Source organism: Schistocerca cancellata, chromosome 11 (assembly GCF_023864275.1).
Source record: "Schistocerca cancellata isolate TAMUIC-IGC-003103 chromosome 11, iqSchCanc2.1, whole genome shotgun sequence".
Classification (NCBI taxonomy): Eukaryota; Metazoa; Arthropoda; class Insecta; order Orthoptera; family Acrididae; genus Schistocerca; species Schistocerca cancellata.
This window is the reverse complement of record NC_064636.1, coordinates 12,409,756-12,435,404: the sequence shown is the minus strand read 5'-3', so window position 1 is coordinate 12,435,404 and position 25,649 is coordinate 12,409,756. Positions and strand designations below refer to the sequence as shown.

Genomic DNA, 25,649 nt, shown 5'->3' with positions numbered 1-25,649 from the left:
AAAACACGACCACACCGTAACATCAATGCCTCCGAATTATACTGTCGGTACTACACACACTGGCAGATGACGTTCACCGGGCATTCGCCATACCCACACCCTGCCATCGGATCGCCACACTCTGTATCGTGATTCGTCACTCCACACAATATTTTTCCACCGTTCGATCGTCCATTGTTTACGCTCCTTACACCGAGAGAGGCATCATTTGCGATTTACAGGCAGGATGTGCGGCTTATGAACAGCCACTCGACCTTGAAATCCAAGTTTTCTCACCCCTCGCCTAACTGTCGTAGTACTTGCAGTGGATCCTGATGCAGTTTGAAATTCCTGTGTGACGGTCTGGATATATGTCTGCCTACATTATGATCCTGTTCAACTGTCGGCGGTCTCTGTCAGTCAACAGACGAGGTCGGCCTGTACACTCTTGAGTTCTACGTGTCCCTTCACATTTCCACTTCACTATCTCATCGGAAGCAGTGGACCCAGGGATGTTTAAGAGTGTGGAAATCTCGCGTACAGACGTATGACACAAGTGACAGCCAATTACCTGACCACGTTGGAAGTCTGAGTTCCACGGAGCGCCCTATTCTGTTCTCTCATGATGTCTAATGACTACTGAGGTCACTGGTATGGAGTACCTGGCTGTAGGTGGCAGCACGATACACCTAATACGAAAAACGTATGTCCAGATACTTTGGATCACATAGTGTGTCTCTCACAAGGAGATAAGATCAGAATAATTACACACACACACACACACACACACACACACACACACACACACACATGCACGCACGCACGCACGCACGGAGGCATACAGTCAGTCATTCTTCCCGCACTCCGTATGTGAACGGAATGAGAAGAAAGCCTAATAACCGGTACAGTAGGATATACCCTCTGCTGTGGATTTCCCAGTGGTTTGCAGAGTATAGATGAAAGTACAGATATAGAATTGACAGACACCTTTCAATATGTGGGACTTGGCGACAGCTGTTGGAACCCCACAACAGAGAGTGAGTTTTGTATCAGATCTACACCTCAGAATATGTGGTACACAACTATTTTTTATGTTTCAATTAGGAAACTGGTGGAGGGAATAGAAAGGGTGGAACAGTTAAAGAGGAGTGAGGGAGGGGAAAAACTAAGGGGTATTGGCAGAGGGGAAAGAAGGAAGGGATTTATGAACATAACAGATCTGCAGTCGGTAAAACACCTACGTAAAAAGGGTCCTATTCTAAAATTATAAGATTTTTCCCTCTTTCCTTTCAGTTTGTATTGTGAGGTCATCTTTGGAATTCTTGTTTCTCCCATCCATTCCAGATGTTCCTTAGAGTTTTTTGTTTATGTTTTTACGTCCTTCTGTCTTGTGATTTACTGCAAAAATATTCAGTTTTCGGCTCATATTTTCATTGGGAATCCTGTCTAACTTAGTGCAGCCTTTGACTGCTCGTAAAAATATCATTTGAGCTGCTCAGAGATAGCTGAAATCCTTCCTGCTCGTAACCCTGGAGTCACTGTCGTACAGCCGTCACAGCGTAGAACATCATTTTTGTCTCTCTTTGTGTATTTTTTAATGTTCCACTTACAGTGGCACATAAGCTCTGATAATTATGTAGTTTGATACATCCTTACTGTCATTGAAATTAGTACAGCTTCCTAGGTAACTGAAGTGCTGAACTCATTCCAAAATCTTATCTTCAATCACAGTTTTGTTTTGGACTGTGTTATTTCCCGTGGGATCCTGCTGCTGCAGTTTTATTTACTACTGCCTTAAAGTTATAATGCATTTAAATTTAGTTTCTCTAGTCCATCTTCAGACTTTGCCATTAGTACAATGTTGTCAGCATATAATAGTGTGTTAAATATATTTACTGTTTGGAATACAGATCCCTTCTGGCGCTATCTATTTTCACGTAAGTTTGTCTTTAAAAATAAATGGAAAAGAATACGCGATATATAATTTCCTGGAAGCTCTGTCCGTCCGCCCTTTCTAATGCTTTTTCAAAATCTGCGAAAGCCAGATAGGTCAGTAAATTAAATGCTCTGCTTTCCGGTATTATTTGTCGCACAGTAAATATATTATCACTGCGTGACCTGCCTCTTGTTAAGCCACTTTTTCATTCTAGAAGTAAAACTTCTGTAATAATCTTTAATACGTTATTTAATACATCTGAATATAGACCGAGGTGACGAGTTCAATACGCACATACACAGACGGGGGTAGCGTCGCGCACACGAGGTGTAAAAGGGCGCTGCATCGGTGGAGCTGCCATTTGTACTCGGACGATTAAACTGAGAAGGTTTCAGACACGATTGCGGCCGCACGACAGCAATCGACAGACTCCGAATGCGGAACGGTAGTTGCAGCTAGAAATGTGGGACTTTCGATTTCGAAAATTGTTAACGAAATCGATATTCCGATACCCACAGTTTCGAGAGCGTGCCGAGAGTGCCAGATTTTAGGCACCGGCCCTCACCTCGGGCACCGCCGTGGCCGACGGCCTACGTCCGACAACACGGAGCGGCGGAGTTTTCGTAGAGTCGTCAGTGCTGACGGGCGACCGACACTGCACGAAGTAACTGTAGAAACGAATTTGCGGCGTACGACAGACGCGTACGTCACGACTGCGTCGGTGACATTTTTCACTAGAGGGCGGTGGCGGCAAGTGACCGACGCGGTCGCCTCCGAACGACACCGCGACGTTCCCCGCGGTGCCCCTCCCGGGCTCGTGGCGGTACGGGTCGGACTCCGGGCGGACGGAAAGCTGCGGCCCGGTCGGACGAGTCCCACCGTGTCGGCGAGAGCTGGCGGTAGAGTCGGAGTGCGGCGCAGACCTCGCGGAGCCGCGTCGTCGACGGGGCACCGCGAGAGCCGGCCGTGGCTCCCCGACGGTGCGGGCCGCGTTTACAGGGATAGGACCGGCTGCCAGTTACCTCCGGCTCGTCGGAGCCCATTCTCGGCCGTTCGCCGACTCGACTTTCGTAGACGACGACGGAATTGTTACGTACGTCGGTGTGCCGTGTCACCGGAACGCGGTCGTCCGTAATCGGTTCGAAAACATTCCGGACGATTCGAGTGAACGATTTGACCACCGAGGTCTCCCGACACGAATCCCCTCGAACGTTTGCGGGATGTAATCGAGAGTTCAGTTCGGGCACAGAATCCTGCACTGCACCGGCGACACGGACGGCTGTAGAGGGGACCCCGGGCCAGTACTTCTGCCGGGGCTTCCGAAGAGTTGTAGAGTCCGTGCCGCACCGCACGAGGCGAGAGGAGCTCCGCCAGGGTACGGGGAGGTGTCCCGCGACGTCTGTCACCCGAGTCACTTTTGCGGGTCTAGATTATCGGATTGACACCTGTGTAATTTGAAGATTTGTGGAGACTCCCTTGTTTGAACAGTGATAATACTTGTGTCGTAAGCTATTCTTATAAAATTTTGGTGTTCAGCCGTCAGGTGTCGATCAGAAGTACCGTATTTACTCGAATCTGTGCCGCACCTTAAAAATGAGACTCTAAATCGAGGAATAAAATTTTCCCAAATCTGAGCTGCACCTGAAATTTGAGACTCGAAATTCGAGGGGAGAGAAAAGTTTTAGGCCGCACCTCCAAATCGAAACAAAGTTGGTCCGTTGTAGTATGAGACACAGTTTAGGTCAAATGAATGACGATACAGCTACAGTAGTTTGGTTCTAGTCGTAAGCTTAGCAGTTAAGCTTTACCAGGTAGCCATTCCTATGCGTCAGGTGGTCCGTCTCTATTTATACGGGTACCCTTCCTCTTTCACGTGCTTCATCTGGTTTGAATTGATTGCTTATTTTTCTTTGATCTGATAAGTGCCGTTCTCTTTGTTATAGGTGTTTACGACCTGTCGCCGCTCGTGGCATGTCTTGGTTTTGTGCGCGCTAACACCGCTTCCAATTTAAAAAAGAGAGAGAGAGAGAGAGAGAGAGAGAGAGAGAGAGAGAGAGAGAGAGAGAGAGTTAATGATCAACAAGAACCAAATAATAGACTGTGTATGATTTTTCTCCGTTTGAAAATCATTGCAGACGCCTCTGTAGTACATTACATTCTGCACTGAAATTAGAGTCATCTTAGATTTAAAAATCTAGTCAATTGCCGTGCTTCATTTCTGACTGTATTACTATTAGGCATAAGAATAATGCGAATATAAACATGACACGATACATATATTCTTCCGGGTTTGCTGTTGTCTCACTCTAGTTTCGTAGTTTATTAGGCAGACAGGATTTAAATGAGATAGCAGCAAACATGAAAGAATACATGGCAAAATGTTTATATTCGTATTATTCTTATGGTGAAGAGAATATTGCATGTGATTTACAATTCATAAAAGTTCCTATAAGGAACCATCTCTTCTCACAGGTAAGAAAAAATTCAGAATGTAGAGTTGGCCATATTGACAAAAACCCCAAACAGTCTTGCCAGTCGGATTTTCGTAGTACATTGAAATGCTGCTACATTTGAAGATGAACAATACGGAATTTGTATTTACTTCGTTGGATAATGTATGAAAATGCAGTGGTCAAAATTCTGGACGGAGAAAAAAAAGCTAGTCTTCCACCTTTTTGTTGTTACTTTAGTTACTGATGCAGAGGTTTTGGCGCCAGTATTTATCTTTGTGCCTGCAAAGCATGCCTGTGTAGCACTATGTATATTCGACGCCAGAAGTTAGTTGTGGCGACACCTACCAACATTTTTCAGACTTCCGCTTAGTTTGCATTCGATTCTAAGCCGCAGGCGGTTTTCTGGATTATAAAAACCGCTAAAAAAGTGCGGCTTAGATTCGAGTAAATACAATAAAATTCTCAACTTGAGCAGTAATCCACTAAGTTTAATTAACACACTATTAATCCTGTCATGTCATGGGCATTTGTGCATTAATTATGTTGTCCGTTTCTTGTAAGGTAGTTACATTTGTGTTCACGTATCTAGAGTACAGACCAATGAAACTATAAACTGTAAAACTTAAGTAGTGGAGTTATAAAAGTGGTATTACGCGAAGCATTCAGAATTACAGGGAATACCGTGTAACAGTTACAGTTAATTGCATCTGCTTCTGTGTGACGGTGTCACACAGTGTGCACGTTTTGCAGTGTGTGGGGAAGCCGGTGTGCACGGCGACTCGCTGCCGGGCCGAAGCGCCGCCACTCTCACTTCTCGGTGAATGCGGCTGTCGTCTGTGTGAGCGTTGTGTAGGGGTAGACGTCTGGAAGTGGCAACGGTGTGCTGTCGGTAAATTCTTTCTGTCGATTTAATGTGTTGTGGGCTCTTGTCAAAATCTCGCTTTCTTCCGACCCTGTCCCTCAGGTTCATTGTGTAGTATTTCTGGATGTGTACTGATGGTTCCATCAGATTGATTTGATGTTAGATGGTGCTCACCAGATCTGTTTTATTATTGGGTATTAAAGTGTGCTGCCAGCCGTGGTGGCTTTGCGGTTCTAGGCGCTTCAGTCTGGAACCGCGCTGCTTCTACGGTTGCAGGTTCGAATCCTGCCTCGGGCAAGGATGTGTGTGATGCCCTTAAGTTAGTTAGGTTTAAGTAGTTCTAAGTTCTAGGGGACTGATGACCTAAGATGTTAAAGTCCCATAGTGCTCAGAGACATTTGAACCATTAAAGTCTGCTGTCTGAAACACACTTCAAATGTCCCGCCTGTATGACCAATGTAAGGATTTCATCAGATTCCACACTTCAGTCTACGCACACCTGTTGCTATGAATTTTGAGTTTATTTATTTTTTATTTGTGCACTGCTTCAGTCTGAAGTGAAGAGTGTCTTTACTCTAGTGCCCTTTACACCCATTGGTACTATGAAACTGTCAAGCAGTTTTTTTGACACTTGTCCTTTATTATTTGTGTGTGTGTGTGTGTGTGTGTGTGTGTGTGTGTGTGTTTGTGTGTGATTTTCTTGTCTTCTTATTTACCTGTTAGTGTAGAACCATTGATTTTATGTTGGTGTTGCCTTTTTATTTACTGTGGCAACTTTATTACTGTTGAAACCAGATACTCTTTATTATAGCAATTTCTTTTTTCCTCTCTTGCTTTCTTAATGACAGTTTCTTCTTCTTCTTCTTCTTCTTCTTCTTGTCATTGTTTTCCACGTATTACTTTCTTTGCTGATCCCCCTTTTTTATCTTTCCAGTGCACCTAATTTTCAACATTCAACATGTAACATTGCAAGCTTGATTAATTTTCTGTGTCGATTATGAGATATTATTGTTCTACATATAATATTCAGAAGTTGGTTTTATAAAGATCAAAACCGTGGTCAGGGGGTTTAAATGAACTTTCCATTTGAAAATGTTTGACTGTTCATTATTTCTTTCAAATCTTTTTTTCTGGTTTTCCAAAAGGTCACGGAACACTACCATACAATGCTGTGCTGCATACAAACGTCTTTAGAAATTTCTTCCTCAAATTAAGGCCTGCTTTTGCTACTGGTATGTTTTACGTCGGCAGAAACACTCGTTTTGCCGGTGCTAGTCTGCTGCTTATGTCATCCTTGCTTTGTATGCCACATGTTATGTTGCATCTGGGGTAGCATAACTACTAAACTTATTCTACTCTATGGTCACCAATACGGATATTACGTTTCTCACTAATGTATTCTGATTTACACTACTACTCATTACTTACATCTTTCTTCGATTCACTCACAATCGAAATTCTGTGTTCGTTAGAGTAATCGTTTAATTCGACAGCTCACTTACAATGACGATATCAGAGTCATCGGCGAGTTTTACTGTCGATACCCGTTACCCAGAATTTTAATCCCACTTCTGAACCTTTCTTTTCTTTCCATTATTCTTTCTTCAATGTATAGATTGAACAGTAGGAGCAAAAGCCTCTATCCCTGTCATATACCTTTCCTAATCTGAGAACATTGTTGTTTGTATTCCATTATCATTGTTCCCTGTTGGTTCTTGTACATATTGTACATTATCCTCCTTTCCCTTTAGCTTACTGTATTTACTCTAATATAAGCCACACTTTTTTTCCGGTTTTTGTAATCCAAAAAACCGCCTGCGGCTTAGAATCGAGTGCAAACTAAGCGGAAGTTCTGAAAAATGTTGGTAGGTGCCGCCACAATTAAATTCTGCCGTCGAACATATGTAGCACTACACAGGCATGCTTTGCAGGCACAAAGATAAATACTGGCGCCAAAACCTCTGTATCAGTAAATAAATTTGTAAAAGAAAGGTGGAAGATGAGCTTTTTCTTCGCCCCGAGTTTCAACCACTGCATTTTCGTACATTATCCTACGAAGTAAATACAAATTCCGTATTGTTCATCTTCGAATCTAGCAGCATTTCAATGTACTACGAAAATCCGACTGGCAAGACTGTTTGGGGTTTTTGTCAATATGGCCAACTCTACATTCTGAATTTTTTCTTACCTGTGAGAAGAGATGGTTCCTTATAGGAACTTTTATGAATTGTGAATCACATGCAGTATTCTCTTCACCATAAGAATAATACGAATATAAACATTTTGCCATGTATTCTTTCATGTTTGCTGCTATCTCATTTAAATCCTGTCTGCCTAATAAACTACGAAACTAGAGTGAGACAACAGCAAACCCGGAAGAATATACGTATCGTGTCATGTTTATATTCGCATTATTCTTATGCCTAATAGTAATACAGTCAGAAATGAAGCACGGCAATTGACTAGATTTTTAAATGTAAGATGACTCTAATTTCTGTGCAGAATGTAATGTACTAAAGGGGCATCTGCAAAGATTTTCAAACGGAGAAAAATTTTCGCTAAACTCTCGTTCAGAACATGTTCTATCATACGCAGTCTATTATTTGGTTCTTGTTGATCATTATCAAAGAAACCAGCGATGTAAGTAACAACAAATATCAGTCTCTTGCCATTGTTTTGCTAATGAGATGATTCCTCTCTTCTTCTTCTTCTTTTTTTTTTTTTTTTTTTTTTTTTTTTTTTTTTTTTTTTTTTTTTTTTTTTTTTTTTTTTAATTGTAAGCGCACAAAAGCAAGCCATGCCGCGAGCAGCGACAGGCCGTAAACACGCACTATCAGAATGCGACAAACAATGCATGACACAGTACAGTAATCCATTTTCAGCTTGGAGTGATAAAGCTTAACTGCTAAGCTTACGACTCGAACCAAACTACTATAGCTGTATCGTCATTCATTCGACCTAAATTGTCTCATATTACAATGGACCAACTTTGTTTCGATTTGGAGGTGCGGCCTAAAACTTTTCTCTCCCCTTGAATTTCGAGTCCCAGATTTCAGGTGCAGCTTAGATTCGAGTAAATACGGTGCTCGTACTATCTTCAGGAGTCCAAATAGAGAGAGAATGCGCCTTTGGCGCATTCTCTCTCTCTCTTTCTATCTCTCTCTCTCTCTCTCTCTCTCTCTCTCTCTCACACACACACACACACACACACACACACACACACACACACACACAGTGCTGAGAACAAACTTTGTGTGTCAGATCTGCTTGCGCGAGCTGGCCCCCCACTGGTCGGGCACCGTGCGGCTGGGTGTGACGACGCTGGTGCCCACGATGTCCGGCTCCGGCTCCGGATCTGGATCCGGTGGTCCCGGCTGCCCACCTGTCGCTGCCCTGCCGGCGGTCAGCGCCGACACTTGGTACCTCATACGTGAGTGCGGCTCTAAGATATTTGGATATTTGAGAAATGTTGTTTGTTATACTCTTCCTGGGACGTCCACAACTATTGCTAAAATTTCACGTGATTGAATTTGCACCAGTTGTAATTGGCAAATACTCTATTTTGATAAAATCGTACACACGACCTGAGTCTCAGTGTAAATCCCGTCTTGCAGCGCTACAAAATGCATGGGAAGCAGCCAGTCGTAGTATATAAAATTATTACGTTGGTGCATAATATTTTTATTTCTTCCCATGTTGGTATTCTGGTTTACATTTACTCATTTTGAGAAGGTGAATGGAGCTGGGGATGCTAGCAAATGGAGTGCCGAGTGGAGAAACCGGAACAGTTCCGACATTTTCTTCTGTTTGTGTTTAATAGAGAGGTGACAGTCAGGGACACCCGGAAACATCTGCGCCGTGTGTGGGGGGTAATGTCACTGGACAGAGCACAGCGAGGAAATGGTTTTCGCATTTTTGAGGAGGTCGTTTTGACGTTAGTGAATTTCCACCTTTGGGAAGACCTTTGGGGTTTGACAGAGGTCATTTAAATGCAGTAATCGACAACGATTGACGTCATTGTACTCAAGAACTGGCAAAACTGATTACCTGTCATCGTTCCACCGTCGTGTGACATTTACGTGCTGTGGGGAAGGTTGAAAAATCGAGTTTGTGTTTTGTTTTGTTTCAGGGCGCAAAAACAACTAGGGTCATATGTGCCCGTGTCAAAACTGTCAAACGCGAAGACAGAGAGAGGAGTTAAAAACAACTACGCGTCAATCCCAATCGACAGAAGAGGAGACACCTAAAAACCGGGATGCACAGAAGGGTCTATAAAATACAGAGAAGCAGACGTCCGGAACTAAAAATTAAATGTCCTTCGACGTATTGCTACGACAGGTAGAAAGTAAAACGCAGTCGACAGCCCGTGCGTTTTTCGCTGAAACGGCTGATAACTTACCAAAAATCACAACAGTCAGTGGGTTTCCGTATGTCCACTTCTCGTCGCTCTTCGTCAATAGGCTCTCGGACGACATTGACCGTTCGTATTGTACTTCATTATCGGTAATGAGAAATGGTGTCTTTATGCTAAGGTAAGGGAAAGAAAGGGATGGTTGAGTACAGACAAAGCAGAAACTTCCCATATAAAGGCCTGTGCCTGCAAAAAGTAATGGTACATATCTGGCAGAACAGTGACGGTGTGATGTACTACGAATTGCTTCCCCGAGGTGTGATCATCACTCCTGACACTTATTGTCAACATCTGAGACATCTTGCGGACACAATCAGAGAACGACACTACTCCACAATAATGCCCGCCTGCATTCTGATAGACTGGCGAGAAACACTGTACGGGAGTCGGGTCGGGAAGTCATTCCGCATCCACCTTATTCGTCTGATCTCGCTCCCTCACAGTTTCACCTTATCTGCCCTCTATCAGACAGTCTTCGAGGAACTTTCAGTGCGGACGAAAATTCGCTCCGAACATCATTCGACGATTGTTCCCCTCAAAACTGCACAATTTCTACAGTCGTGGAATCGAAAAGTTACCCCTGCATTGGCAGACTGTTGTAAATAATGAAAGAGAATATATTATTGATGTCTAAAGTTACTGTTATGTGTACTATGATGTTTACTAAACTTGTGCAAAAACTCCGTGACATTATGGAACACACCGACAATTTAAATTAAAAGGATCCGTACAGATGTGAACGTCAAGTCGTGCTTTAATTGCGTGTGAGAAAATCATAGAAGTAATGTAAAAATCTAAATTTATCAAGTAACATCCCAAATCCTGTGTGGATGAGGTACAAAGAAGTACTCAGACAGACAGTACCGCACGAGGTAAATGGGACGAGACCAAAAGAGCGGGACCGAATCAGAAAATAAAAACTCGTTGCCAGACTAGTGCAAACCTACGAACAAACTGAATAGCAGGACGTGCAGCACAGGTGTAAGGAACGGAAATGGAGATGTAAACATCACAGAGTGCCCATTTGTGAACCTCAAAAGCAGCTTACCGCATAAATGACCGGGCCGGTGCACACCGAGGATGCCCGGCGAGCCCATTCGGGAGACTGCAGTGTGAATCGCGGTGAGGCACCTCAGTACGTGTACACGTCGTAGAGCGGCTGCCGCTACGAGTAACCCTGAGGGTGGGAGGGGCCACCGGAGAAATCGTAGCTGACACCGCAGCCACACTCTACATTTTCTCCCGAATGCCTCTCGCCGGTAATAATACTGTCGTACGGATGGCGTTAGCTGAGATAGGCCTGCTACGGAGCAGACAATAAAAGCACGACGAGCAATGTATAGTGCAGTTGTTAAGAAATAAAAATAATAAAAATGTGTAATGAAATTGTCAGGAAATAAAAGTAATAAAACCGTAGTACAAAACATAAAGAGACCAAACTGAAACACCACAAACTAAAGATAATGGTGCAATATAAATCAAATATATCAATAAAATTAGTTAATTGAATATAATAGAGAGAAACATTCCACGTGGGAAAAATATATCTAAAAACAAAGAAATGTAACTTACCAAACGAAAGCGTTCGTATGCCAATAGACACACAAACACACACACAAAATTCTAGCTTTCGCAACCCACGATTGCTTCATCAGGAAAGAGGGAAGGAGAGGGAAAGACGAAAGGATGTGGGTTTTAAGGGAGAGGGTAAGGAGTCATTCCAATCCCGGGAGCGGAAAGACTTGCCTTAGGGGGAAAAAAGTATAGGTATACACTCGCGCGCACACACACACACACACACACACACACACACACACACACAAGCAGACATATGTAAAGGCAAAGAGCTTTGGCAAAGAGTTTGGCCTTCAGTATATCCTCTCTTCCCGTTACCCACCAGGCCTCAACCTCCGCTAATTTCAACTTGCCACCACTCGTACCTCACCTGTCATTCCACAACATCTTTGCCTCTGTACTTCCGCCTCGACTGACGTCTCTGCCCAAACTCTTTGCCTTTACATACGTCTGCGTGCGTGTGTGTGTGTGTGTGTGTGTGTGTGTGTGTGTGTGTACCTGTCCTTTTTCCCCCTAAGGTAAGTCTTTCCACTCCCAGGATTGGAATGACCCCTTACCCTCTCCCTTAAAACCCACATCCTTTCGTCTTTCCCTCTCCTTCCCTCTTTGCTGATGAAGCAACCGTGGGTTGCGAAAGCTTGAATTTTGTGTGTGTGTTTGTGTGTCTATCAACATACCAAAGCTTTTGTTTGTTAAGTTACATCATCTTTGTTTTTAGATATATTTTTCCCACGTGGAATGGTTCCCTCTATTATATTCAGTTAAAATTAGTTAATTGGATAGGCAAAAAATCTACTTAGCAAGCGGCGGCAGAACACACTCGTAAAAGACTTTTGTGATTGGTGAGCTTTCGGAGCCGGTGGCTCCTCTTTCGTGCAGAAGGTTGAAAGGGAAGGAGGAATAAAAAAGGATACTTATCATATGGTAAGTCTCCCCTGATCCTCGGTTCTGGGTGACTTCCCTGAAGCCTGCTCCTTTTTCTAGACCTCTTCAATCCTGTTCCTTCACCCTTCTTCCATCCCCTTCAACCTTTCTGCCCGAAGAAGGAGCCACAGGCTACAAAACCTCGCCAGTCGCGACAGTCTTTTACACGTGGTTCCGCCGCCACTTGGCGAGTAGATTTTTTTATCTGTCCGATTAAATAATTTCATCAATAATTGGTTGTTTTTGTTGTTACACCAAATATGCTGAGTATGTCGTACCGAGAATAAAATGCAGTGGACGCAGGTAGCCCAGCGCGACATGCGAGTTGACCTACATAATTACAATTCAGTACATCTCCTGTAACAGATATGTCAATGTGACTAGTTACTGTGAGAAAAAACTTGGTGTATATGTAGGTAGGTGCAGGGCTACACATTAGGTGTAGCAGAGCAATGGAAAATTACGTACAAATCCATTAAAAGGAAAACTGAGCACGGCTCTGACAACATTATGCGTCACCTCCCAGTTGTCTGACACGAGACTCGAGAGATAGGGGGATGAGGCGCTACAGGTACGAGTTAGACATTGCAAATAGTTGCTGAGCATTCCATTATGCTGAAATTCAATTTCCTCATTTAGACTACTGTCCGGATGTTTCAGCTTACACTTCACTGTTTGTAACCCTTCCAAAATGTCAAGCACCAGTCCTCGTAATTGTACACGCAAGATTCCTAAGTCAGCTTTAACATTAGACGATCCGTGCATGTCGCGTGCCAAATGCACTGCTAGAGCTGACTTACGATTACGAGTGGCACTGCGTTGTGCGAACCTAGTTTTGGAAACTTCTCTCTCTCTCTCTCTGCCAGGTATGTCTACACCCACACTCCGGCATTTAATACCGTAGATATCACCAGTATTACACAGGGTAACTAAACGCCCTTCACGACAGGCGTAGTGTAATGTGGCCTATTCGTGAGAATTACCTACGTTCCACTGAGGACACTCCTGTCGGGAAAAGTAGACTGTGTGCATCCCGACACGTGATCGGTGCAGGCAGTGCGTGCTTAGTGGCGTAACGCGGCCGGGGTGAGGCACGGCACGGCACGGGGAGTGCGGTAGCCTCGGTGACGCACCCTGTACGTGTCGCGGACACCTCGGAGGAAACGGGTGTACTACCCTGTAAATGCCCGCGACGAATGGAGATCGTAAATCTCGGATCTTAGGTAGAGTTTGATGTGGTCGGATTAGTAGATTGGTGTATCTGAATTTATGACTTACTTATGCTCGGATCTGTGTTCACGATTGACGTACACGGTTAAATCGAAACAGAAAATTATCATTGAAGACGTGTTTGTCATTTGGTACCCGGAAGTAGTGGGCGTTACCCTGCCTGTAGACAAACAGAGTTGAGAGGAATGAGTTTGGGCACGCGTGAGAACAAAACAAAAGGGGACCGTATTGTGCAGTGTTTCCTTTCCTCGGGGTTCTGCCATGAAAATACAAAATAGAAAATCTGATTGGGTTTGAATTTTGATGGAATAAGTTACAGATAAGGCGGACTTCGTATTACTGATTGAGATAGTGCTGTAATTTGACCGTGAATGGCAGACCACGTCGGCAACACTACAAAAAGCGACTGTAAGGAAATAGCATCAGAAATAAGTTGAAATTTACTTTATAATTCTGTCAGAAACGTAGTATCTATTATAATATAGTCTTCGCGGCTGCATCTGGAATACTTCTTAATTTTCTTGTAGGATGTCCTTTCTCTCATTGTTTGCGGGTCCTCTTCTTCTCCGTCTGATGAAAATTTCTTTAAGTTGTCACTGTGAGGATTAATTTATAAATTTGGCAATAACCATTGCGAATCACTGCTGAAATAACTTCGTTTCCTAATATAGTTTTAATTTCCATTTAAAATCCTTGTTCAACACAGCGCCGTAAAATACATGTCTTGAACGTATGAAGACAAGAGAGTAATAAACTAGTTGTTAAAAACAAGCGCCTACACAAAAGTAAAAAAAAAAAAAAATCAAAATTACTTATAAAAAATCTGTCACTGGCGCAGTGCTCTTCTGCATGTGCGATCGTAAATCATATCTTTGCACTGGCGGAGGCGCAGTAGTCAAAGTAAATTTACAGTTGGAAGAAGAACAGTCAAAGGTAGCTCGGACCACATCACACTGAATGATCCGTCACACAGTGATCTCTACTCGCGGTGTCAAAGTCGAGTCGTCACGTGCACACGTGAAAAAGGGAAACACCGTACGGGTGTGATGTTTCCCATTATTTTTAGGTTCCGAAAGGGCAGGAGTAACACGGACAGATCTCAAAAATCTCCCCAGTTTATCGAATACGGGACCGAAGTAAGGGATCGTACTAGAGTTCTTCTGAGCCACCTCACAGAGTAGCCTTTGGAGGGTACTGCTCTGTTTTCTGGCAGTCGTTTTTTGATTGCGGTTCACACGGCGTATCTCTCGGTTGCCGAGATATGTGGCCGGTTGGACACTTACCTCTAAGTGACTTTTGAGGTCCAAATATTTGCATTCTACGGCTGTTGTTGCCCTAAGTTTAATTTCTTAAGGCTGTGCCACACGTCTAGTCATTCACTGTCAGTCCGTAGGTTACATCAGACTAACGTCGAGTGTTTACCGTATTTACTCGAATCGAAGCCGCACTTTTTTTCCGGTTTTTGTAATCCAAAAAACCACCTGCCGCTAAGAATCGAGTGCAAAGTAATCGGAAGTTCTGTAAAATGTTGGTAGGTGCCGCCACAATTAACATGTGCCGTCTAATATATGTAACGCTACAGGGGCATGCTTTGCAGGCACAAAGATAAATACTGGCGCCAAAACATCTGCGTCAGTAAATAAATTAAGGTGGAAGATGAGATTTTTTTTCCGCGCCGAGTTTCGACCACTGCATTTTCATACATTATCCGATGAAGTAAATGCAAATTCCGTATTGTTCATCTTCAAATGTAGCAGCATTTCAATGTACTACGAAAATCCGACTGGCAAGACTGTTTGGGATGTTTGTCAATATGGCCAACTCTACATTCTGAATGTTTTCCTACTTGTGGCAAGAGATGGTTGCTAATAGGAACTTTTATGAATTGTGAATCACATGCAGTATTCTCTTCACCATAAGAATAATACGAATATAAACATTTTGTCATGTATTCTTTTGTGTTTGCTGCTATCTCATTTAAATCCTGTCTGCCTAATAAACTACGAAACTAGAGTGAGACAACAGCAAACGCGGAAGAATATACATATCGTGTCATGTTTATATTCGTATTATTCTTATGCCTAATAGTGATACAGTCAGAAATGAAGAACAGCAATTGAGTAGATTTTTAAATCTAAAATGACTCTATTTCTGTGCAGAATGTAATGTACTAAAGAGGTGTCTGCAAAAATCTTCAAACAAAGAAAAATTTTTGCCAAACTCTCCTTCACAACATCTTCTACCACGCGCAGTCTATTATTTGGTTCTTGTGGATTATTATCAAAGAAACCAGCAGTGTAAGTAACAACAAATAGCAGACTCTTGCCATTGTTTCGCTAATGAGATGATTCCTCTCTCTCCTTTTTTTTTTTTTAAATTTGAAGCGGCGGTAGCGCGCACAAAAGCAAGACATGCCGCGAGGGGCGGCAGGTCGTAAACACTCATTATCAGAATGCGGCAGACAATGCACGACACAGTACAGTAAAGCATTTTCAGCTTAGGGTGACGTAAACACCTGTAACAAAGAGAACGGAACTTATCAGATCAAAGAAAAATAGGCAATCAATTCAAACCAGACGAAGTATGCGAAAAAGGAAGGGTACCCGTATAAATACGGACGGAGCGCCTGACGCATAGCAACGGCTACCTGGTAAAGCTTAACTGCTAAGCTTACGACTAGAACCAAACTACTGTAGCTGTATTGTCATTCGTTCGATGTAAACTGTGCCTCGTATTACAATGGACCAACTCTGTTTCAATTTGGAGGTGCGGCCTGAAGTTTTTCTCTTCCCTTGAATTTCGAGTCTCAAATTTCAGGTGCGGCTTAGGTTCGAGTAAATACGGTATTCGTCGATCTGTTCCGCCCCCGTTCACGTGGCACGGTACTGGTCGACTCGAAGTACTTTCTCGTGCCTCGCCCGCACACGATGTAATGTGCTACTCGATAAATTTCCATTACTCGTACGGTTTTCCCGTACGCGTGTGAGGCAGAGTATGATATATTTCCTCGAAGCATTTTGCTCTGACAGTCGTGTTTGTTGCTGTTGTGTATTCGTGCCTTTCACCTGAGCCTGCAGGCTCCTTATAAGTCGTGGGATTTTTAATGGCAGTTTTTTTATTTTAATTCTGGTAATGAATATGTACTCGCGAAATCGCACGAGTTGCTCTTTGCAGCTGTGCGTGTTCGATAGGCGTGGGAGTGCCAGCTACCGGAGGCGACCCGAGGCTGGTGCCTCTACTTTTCAGCCGACAGCACAAGTCACTAGCTCCGTACGTGGAATGCTTACAGTACATACAATCTGACGCTGTGTTTTATATTTCTCGTACACATACAAACGTTTCGAGTGGCATACTACCTGTTATTGCATTCACTGTCAAATGTGCGGCGTCTTGAAAACTTCTAAGACAAAGCTGTACAGTAGAGAGCTACTACCTTTAAGTCGTGTATTTTAATGTCGATTAAGTGGACGATGTGCCCATGTACTAGACACATTCACCACATCAGATATAGGTAACGTCGTTCTACTGACAATACCTTCCGAAGAAGACTGTCGAGACCCCGATCGAGGTTTTATAAAGCTGTATTTTACAACTGGTGGACTGTTATTTGCAGTTCATTGAAGCTCGTGCATTCACACTCGGTAAAGCGCAGCCACGTCAGTTGTCTCGAGACTATCCAGTAAATAAGCCTTCCCCCCCCCCCCCCCCCCCCTCCCCCCTCCCCCTTCTGTTCGTACCTCCCAATTTTTAAAACTGAATCTCCCGATTTTTGGTTTTAGAAAGTTGGCAGGTATGTGGAACATTTGTTCTGTTCCCTACACTTTGTGTTCCATCAGTCCCAGCAATCACTACATTGTCCCCGGAGTCTTTCACGGCGTCACGACTGGCTATAATCTTCTGTAATTTCAAACCACGTCATTTCCGATAAAATTCTGTAGCTTTCTGTGGTTAGCTCCGCCGTTGTCATCAGGAGTAAAACTACCGACTGCCGGGACTGGCACTTATACACTTAGGATTACGGTCGCTGGCACCGATCGCAGAGGGCCGAAACGTGTGCGGTAGGTGACTGGACAGCTCTCGGCAGCTCCGGGATGATGTCTGGTGGCAAGAGTGCCCCGTGCTACGTTTGAAACTGCCACTCCCGCCTCGCTACGAGAATTGAGCATCCGCTGTTGCTTCCTTTCGACATCCGGAGCCTGCCCCTGTGTCCTACTCGTTGTGTAGCCCTGGCCTTTGTCGAAATAGTTGCTGTTCGTTTTAATCTCAGCTACCGCTTTTTTAACTGAGTCCCAGTATGTCATTGCGCGAGCCGAGACCCTCGTGTTCTCAAACTGTTATTTTGTGTCCATTTTCGAGGCACTGCTCGGCCGTGGCCGACTCGCTGAGATCCCTTCGCTTAATACGTATCTCGTGCTCGGTACGATGCTCCGCAACCGAGCGAATTGCCAGGCCTTTGTAGATGCTACCGGACTCGTGAGGGCGATGTACGCACCGGACACACTGAGAGTTATATCGTATTTAACAGGGCGCGACATATCTCTAACCTCTGGAGTGGCCCGAAACACTGGTCTCGATCCACGTCCCTGTCGTAAGAGTACTAGCTCGGTGCTCGTTGCCCCGTAGTACGGCAGGAAAGCTGCCGGCTCGGCCCCTTCTCCTAATTCGGAGGCGTCCTCCTTTGGTGGCACCTGAAAGCGTGTGCAATTTCTCTTTCTCTATAGCCGCTCTCCCCGAACACGTGCCTCGAGTGCTACAGTTCGGACCGTCGTCAGAAATAACTTCGGCTCTGTGTATTAACGTGTTCGGGACCACTTTCTCGTGTGTAGGGTGGTGAAAACTACCGGTGATCAAATCTCAATCATTGTGCGGCGGTTTCCCGTACACCGAATGACCGAGCCGTCATTCTGCCTTCCTCTCGTTTAAAACACTTGAGGACGGTAACTCGCCACCTTCTCTGTCTCGCCAGTAAATTTAATGTCAGTACGGACAGTGTTCGTTTGATCCACGAACTGCTGCAGTGTATTTTCAGTGTGAGGCCGTACGAGTAATGTGTTACTGATGTACCCGAGGGAGCTCCACGAAGAAATTCACGATTGCAGAAGACAGTGGTGAGCCCGTTGCCGTGCGATCTGTCATTTCGTAATATTCGTCCCAGAACGAGAAGTACGTAGTCATTAAAACTTGACGGAATGACGACAATTCCGGGTGGAAACTATCGGACCGAAACATCTGGCACGTCTCGTACTGGCACCCTCGTGAAAAGTGACACCACGCCCCGACCGAACGCTACTCCGTTTCGACCCGTTTTCATTTTCTCGAGTGTTTCGACAAATGTCTGAGAGTTGATGACACGGCATTAACACTGACCCAGTTTTGGCACCAGTAATCCCGCACCGCCGTGGCATTTACCGAGCTGCCGCACCACGCGGCGCACCGTCCGTTAACGGGACGGACGAGGAGAGGAGACGGCAGTGCCGCCGCGAGTACCCTCTGCCGTACGCCGTGACGCGGATCACGGCTTTACGGCTCCGGGTAGCTCGCTACGGCCCACTGTGTACTAACTGAGTTTGCATTGTGTGTGCCCTAGGCAACGAGGTGCAGAAGAACGGGCGCACGCTGCAGCACTGCTACTGCCCCAGCCTCGAGTGGCTGACGGTCGGCGACCGCGTGGGAGTCCGGCGCGCTGCCGACGGGGCCCTCAGCTTCTCGCTCAACGGCGAGGACGTGGGCGTCGCCGTGCCGTACGTGCCGAAGGTAACTGCCGGCGGACGGCGACAGTTGCGCCCTCGGCGGGGATCTGGTCGTGTCGTTTTTCCGGTAGAGTTCTGTTCTGCCTTACTGACAGTGTAGTGCGATTGTGACTTCGTGCAAATTTCCTTACGAGAAATTCGGACCACTGGTGTGTCACTCTGACGGGCAACTACGGGGTGTCTGTAAAGCTCCTTGCCATTTTCCAGTCGAACACTTTACTGCTGATTAAAATGGTGTGAACGTACATTGAGAAATTTCGTAATAGAAATTTGATGCTGTTCAGTACAAATGGAAGCATGAGCCCCAGTGTCCCTTTGTAGCCTGAAGTACTCACAAGCATACCTGACCTCGTTCACTCCACAGCTGCAAAAAAGACAGTTTTTCAACTGTCGAAGGTTATCGATTTTTGGTCGATATTCCTCAGACTAGTGAAAAGTGTCTGTAAGATGGTGCCCGACATAATACTAATTAATATGTCTTTGGTGCACTCGACTGGCACCTATACGAATTAATATATCTCATTTGTCTGTGCAGATAAATCATGTAGGTACCTACACAAATAGAAGTGGAGCTTTTTGATAAGTGTGCTCTGGGAGACATATCTGAAGATTTTCTCAAATCCAGAAGACTTGCACAGGTTATTTTCTTACTCTCAGAAGTAACATAAATTTCTGCGATGATGGTTTGAACTTATTTTAAAGTGGAAATATGAGGTCTGAAATCGTATTGTGGCGAGCTAAGTGGATTATATTGATCAAATTGCTCATTCGTCTGTTTGTACATACAGCAATTGATAAATTTTGATATGTTTGGTACGAGTGAGATGTGGCAATAGTTATCAGGAGGTGCTTTATCGTTTTTCGTGTGGATAGGTGTTAAAATAGTAATTTTGAGGCAATCTGGAAGATTTCTTTGTAAGGCATACAGTTGGTGATTAGAATTTCTTTTTAACTTATTATTATTATTATTATTATTATTATTATTATTATTATTAGTTCTCCTCCTACTCCCCCATTCCTCTCCCCCCTGCCCCCAATCTCTCACGTTGCCTGGATTCTTGTTTATTGTTGTTGCCAACAAAACCTTTACTGGGAATTGAAGTTGCTTAAATTGAATGGATGAATGAGTTGGGATCATTGGAACAAGGGGTATGAGAGACCATTCCTGTCACTGGATCTGTGAGAATAGTAGCTTCAATCACAGTATTTCACACAGTTTTAATCTGTGAAAGGGCAGGATTACAAAGTTTTGGACCATTCAGATTGCGTAGTTGTATCCTAATCGTAAGCTATAAATACGACATTCCTGTTTCTCCTTAAATTCAACTGCAAGAAAGAAAACAAAGCACCATATTGTTGTTTCAAAATTGTTGTTTCAAAATTGTTGTTTAAACTTATATGTGAGGAGAAGCAATTTGTGTAATGGTTTAAATGCCCTACTACCGTATTTAAAACTGACTCCAAGAAAGAAAATGAAACCACAGCCGTCATAAAGCTTACCGTCTGGCATGAGCAATGTTTAATAATGTGTGTGTTGCTGTTACTATCATCATCATCAACAACAACAACAACAACAACAAGTTGTGCAGTTCCCAGCCAGTGTCTGGAAGTGTAGGGCTCTCCCGTCTTCTGTCTCCCACCATCTCTACAACTCCATATTGATCCAGTCTTCTCTTCTCTCCGTCTATGCAACAAAATAAAAGGCTGATTGTCTTCAAGCCATATGCTTTTGCTTCCTTTTACATAAGATTCATCCTCATTGGTGGCTTTTTGGGATCTCATTACTGCACGTTGCCTGCTACACGTGTCACAGTCATCTGCAGAGTATACATGTAGATGTAGAATTATCTGTCTATCTCAGTGTCTGTTTGCCGAGTACTTTGTCTTTAATTTTTTTTTAACTTTTATAGTCATTTCTAATTAACTCGCACCTTTCTCAATTTCTGTAATCTGCCTAATGTTGTGCTCAGTTGAACAGTGGAAAATACGGGATGGATGCATGAACTATCGCAGCTAGTAAGCCACTACTGCTCTTACTACCCATCCCACTGTCGCAGAGGTTTTTTTCCCACGGCACGAGCCATGGCACTTTTTTCCCTCTGCTCTTCAAATCGCTACCCTCACTCGCGTTTCGTCCACTATCTATCACCTGATGGACCGTGTTAATGCGTAGCCTTACCCAGACGCACGGACAACATCACAGCCCAGCATCCTGTGATCCACCCACTAGATAACTAACATGTTTACGGAGGTGACAGTAGAACTTTTGGTTTGGTCACCACGTTGGTGCGGGCGTGGAGGGGCCCCATCTCTATAAAATACGGGATGGAATAATAATAGGAAAAGGACAGATTGCTGCCCACCACTAGAGGCGGCATTGAGTGGAAGACAGACAAACTGAAGAAAGCTCTTCGGTGCTGAAAATCGTAACGGCCTAAAGCGTACTGTTATCGATTCTGAGATTGTAGCGCGTACAGGTGCTCCCGACGTGTGTCGGTCTCTTGTCGAATTATTTTTATCTGTATCTGCCGGTCCACATTGTTTATACGAACATTATCCAAAAGTTGCCTCACAAATTTCTCAGATACCGATTGCCGTAGGGGACGAAAGCACGGAGCGTAATTTCGTTGCTTTGCACTGCTCGGTTGTCATCTTCCTTGTTCCACCCTCAATGAAGCGAGGGAAAACAACTGTTTATAAGCCTCCGTACGACCTCGATTCCTCTCGTCTCGTCTTCGCAATCCTTTCACGTGTACATCAGTGGCAGTAGGATTATCTCGCAGTCTGTCGCAAAAGCCTGCTCACTAAACTTAACAGTGGTTGAGGTAGTGGAAATTTCTTTACCTGTCAGTAAACTATTATAAGAAAATGAAACGCATACTGCCACCTTTACGAATTTATTTTTTGTGTAGATACCAGTTTCGGCACTTCAGTGCGCCATCTTCAGGTTTCAGTTCGTGCCGAAGGGGTTATTGCGGTACATATTTACGGTGCATCGGTGGCCGACGTAACTGGCTTACGCGGACTACCTGTAACTGTGGTATTGGTACTCCGACCGTTGACGGGCAGCTGATTATAGTGCTAACATCGCAGCTACAGCTAGTGTCCGTAATCGGTTATGTCGGCCACTGATGCAGTGTATATATGTGGGTAGAGGTAACGCCTTCAGTGTCAACTGAGGCCTGGAGGTAGCGCACTGAAGTGCCGAAACTGGTAGTTGCACGATAGGTAAGATCGTAAGGACGGCTGTAGGCGTTTCATTTTCTTAAAATAGTAAAACGCCGTGGTACCCGAGAAGTCCGATCGAAAGGATGGACGTACAAAAACCTATTGGTATACGGTTTAGCAAGGACACCTTTGAGTTTCTTCAGTGCATTCCTTTAATCTGATCTGTTGGGAATGCAAACACTTAAAGCAGTACTAGAGACTCGGTCGCCCCAGCGCCGTGTACGAGGTCTCCTATATGTGTCAGCTACACTTTACTAGAATCCTTCCAATAAACCGAAGGTGACCATTTGCCTTCACTACAGATGACCTACGTGCCCATTCCATTTCATGTCCCTTGGCAGCATTGACCCTAAATATTTAAGAGACATAACCGAGTCGAGCAGCACAGCACCTAGAACGACAATCGGTCACTTCCGTCAATTGATGATGGAACTTTCAGTGTCGAGATGAGAGTGGCGACAAACACGGTGTAATACAGTCTCTTTGGGCACGCTTTATCGGTGGTGTTGCCGTTGTACCTTCGTTTCCTGGAGATAGGTTTCTGAATTGACGGTCGCATAGTCGTCTGTGGTAATTCCTTTCTTATACGAGCGTCATCCACAAAGTAATGGGTCAGACAGTTCAATGAAGGACGTGATTGAGTTTATAATGAAGAACGAAGTGGACGCCCGTCTGTGGTTACTGATGAACTGGTTCACACAATTGAAGAGAAGATTAAGCACAACTGTAAGTTTACACTTAGTGCCCTCGCTATTGAAGTTCCGCAAATCTCACGATCTGTCCTCGGTGGTCGACACTTCGACGATGGTGGCGAGCTGAAAGGACACGTTACCGGGCGGTCGAATACACAAGCGGCAACCTTCTACGAAGAAGGCATACAAAAACTTGTTCCGTGCTGTGACAAGTGCCTACAAAATTTCGGAAGCTGTATAGGAAAGTAATTTAACAGTTGTAGATTTTTGTACAATAAATATTTTTTCTATATCTGTACACGTTTGTTTTATATAACCAAATGAAACTTACTTTGTGGATGACCCTCGTTTATTGATAACTTTTCCACAGTTGTCAAAGTGTGGCCCCTTCCCGTGAACTCCTGCACCTTGTCGTTTTGTGGTAGTTTTGTATTGGTAACACTACATCTCGACACCTGTGGTCAGTTTTTCTGTAACCCTTTCAGACATCAATTTTTTGTGGAGGAAGGACAATTTTTCTTTGGTTTTAATGCTCTCGGGTGTTTTTTTCATTGTTTTAGATGAAAGATTTATGCAAAAATGTGTACCCATTTTCAAAGCATGCAAAATAACAATCATTTGTACAATGGAATACAAGTAACTACCCAACTACTTCCAGGTATTCCGGCGGTCACAAACTGCTGTGCACTGCTACACTGACTTGTTGATGTATTTTTATAATGGTGCTCAAAAGCTGGCAGGACTTTTATGTGATAGAAACATTGAACACTGACATGTGTGTACATAAGGTTTCCACTGTGGAAAAATATTTCTGTTTCTACTAAGAGACAGTGAAATTTAATGTACACAGTTGAAGCGAGTGGGTACGAAAGGGGTAAGAAATGGTCTACATTTTGCATTTCAGTTCAGTTGCAGCGAGTGCCACCGTTCTCGTTCGGTAGTTGAGGTGTGCGGGACATACTCTGCACACACATTTCTCTGCTTCAGGACATTATGCATCGAATGCACTTCATTACTGCATTAACATAACTCGTAAGCCGGAAATAAAGTTAGTCTCAGACCTTTTCAGACGGATAGCGCGTCGTTGTGTAATATATGTAAAAAATTTCTTAATAGGATCAAATACAGATTTAGAATAGCTACTAATCAAATTTTCACTGACATTAACAAGTTGTTTAAAGCTAATTCACTGTCTTTAAACTTTCAGTACAATCACTATATGCAGTTCAGAACCTGTAAAAAGTTTTCCTTCCAGCACGTGTGTAACATACGAAGACGTGCAGATCGAAGAGGTTGACAGTGTTAAATTACTGGGATTAAAACTCGATAATAAATTCGTTTGGGAAGGGCGTATCACAGAATTGCTTAAGTGCCTAAACGAGTCTGTATTTGCAGTGAGAATGGTGTCAGATGTAGGAGAGGTAAATATAAAAACACTTGTATACTTTGCTTACTTTCATTCTCTTATGTCATATGGGATCATATCCTGGGGCAACTCATCAAACCGAGCAAAACTTTTTAGGGTGGAAAAGCGTGTGATAAGAATAATTTGTGGTGTAAATTTGAGAACGTGGTGTAGGAATCTGTTCGAGGAACTTTGTATCGTAACCTCTCCTTCTCAGTATATTTATTCCTTAATCAAATTTGTTGCAAGTAATACATCTCTATTTCCAACCGATTGCTCAATGCGTAGTATCAATACTAGGAATAAGAACAATCTACAGAAAGACCTTAAATCACTTATCTTGGTCCAAAAAGCGGTCCAATATTCAGGAACACACGTTTTCAATAAATTGCCACCAACCATTAAAAACGTGGTTTCAGATCGAGAACGGTTTAAACAGAGTTTGAAGGACTTTTTGATAAGCAACTCCTTCTACTCTATAGATGAATATCTTACAGAGACTGTTAAGCCAGCTTAAGTAAAAATGTGTGTTAGATTTCAGTTTTGGTAGGACTCGGTCACAACAGTCGAGATTAGGTATTTCGTGCGTGATAAATTTATTAATAGTGCATAACAATGTTTCATTCTCACAGCGTGTTAATTCTGGAAATATTAGCTGTTCCAGTTGACCACATCGTATTCACCTATTTCGAAAAATCTCCTGACAAATGTTTTATGTTATACTTTCTAACGTGTCCCACACCCACGACAGGGTGTATACGACCGGGGACATCCGGGAAAAACCCGGGAATTTTTTCGTCCGGGAGAAAACCGGTAAAAACCCGGGAACTTTTTAGAATTCCTGGAATTTTTCATTGTTTTAGTTACCAGTTAAATTTTTGTCATTTTGACTGATAAGAACCAATACTCTAACGAAGGATATTACTGTATCCCACTTCTGCAGGACAATACTGCAGCAACAATACATGAAAAAGAGAAAAAAACAACGAAAATTAAACTTAAGTCACAAAGGAAATGCGCTATATACAACAACAAAACACTGTGGTAACAACAAATTGTCTCCGACGAGCGTGACGTGACAGCTGTTTACATTAGATTCATTTGAGCAGTTGCGGGCGGGCTCTTGCGCATGCGCTGTTGAATCGCGTGTGAGTAGTACCTTCTCCCAGTTTTGGCTACCGATGTGTGGCTGGGCACCACTACT

The 25,649-nt window shown here is 43.7% G+C and overlaps 1 protein-coding gene across 1 annotated transcript in view; it reads left to right on the top strand.

Annotated features, from left to right (window-relative positions):
• LOC126108819 (neuralized-like protein 4) overlaps positions 1-25,649 on the top strand; it is a 339,970-nt gene that overhangs the window by 197,563 nt on the left and 116,758 nt on the right. The window contains exons 19-20 of the mRNA XM_049914183.1: positions 8,492-8,660; positions 18,958-19,124. Of these exons, the coding sequence (XP_049770140.1) occupies positions 8,492-8,660; positions 18,958-19,124 (336 nt within the window). The remainder of the gene's footprint in view (positions 1-8,491; positions 8,661-18,957; positions 19,125-25,649) is intronic.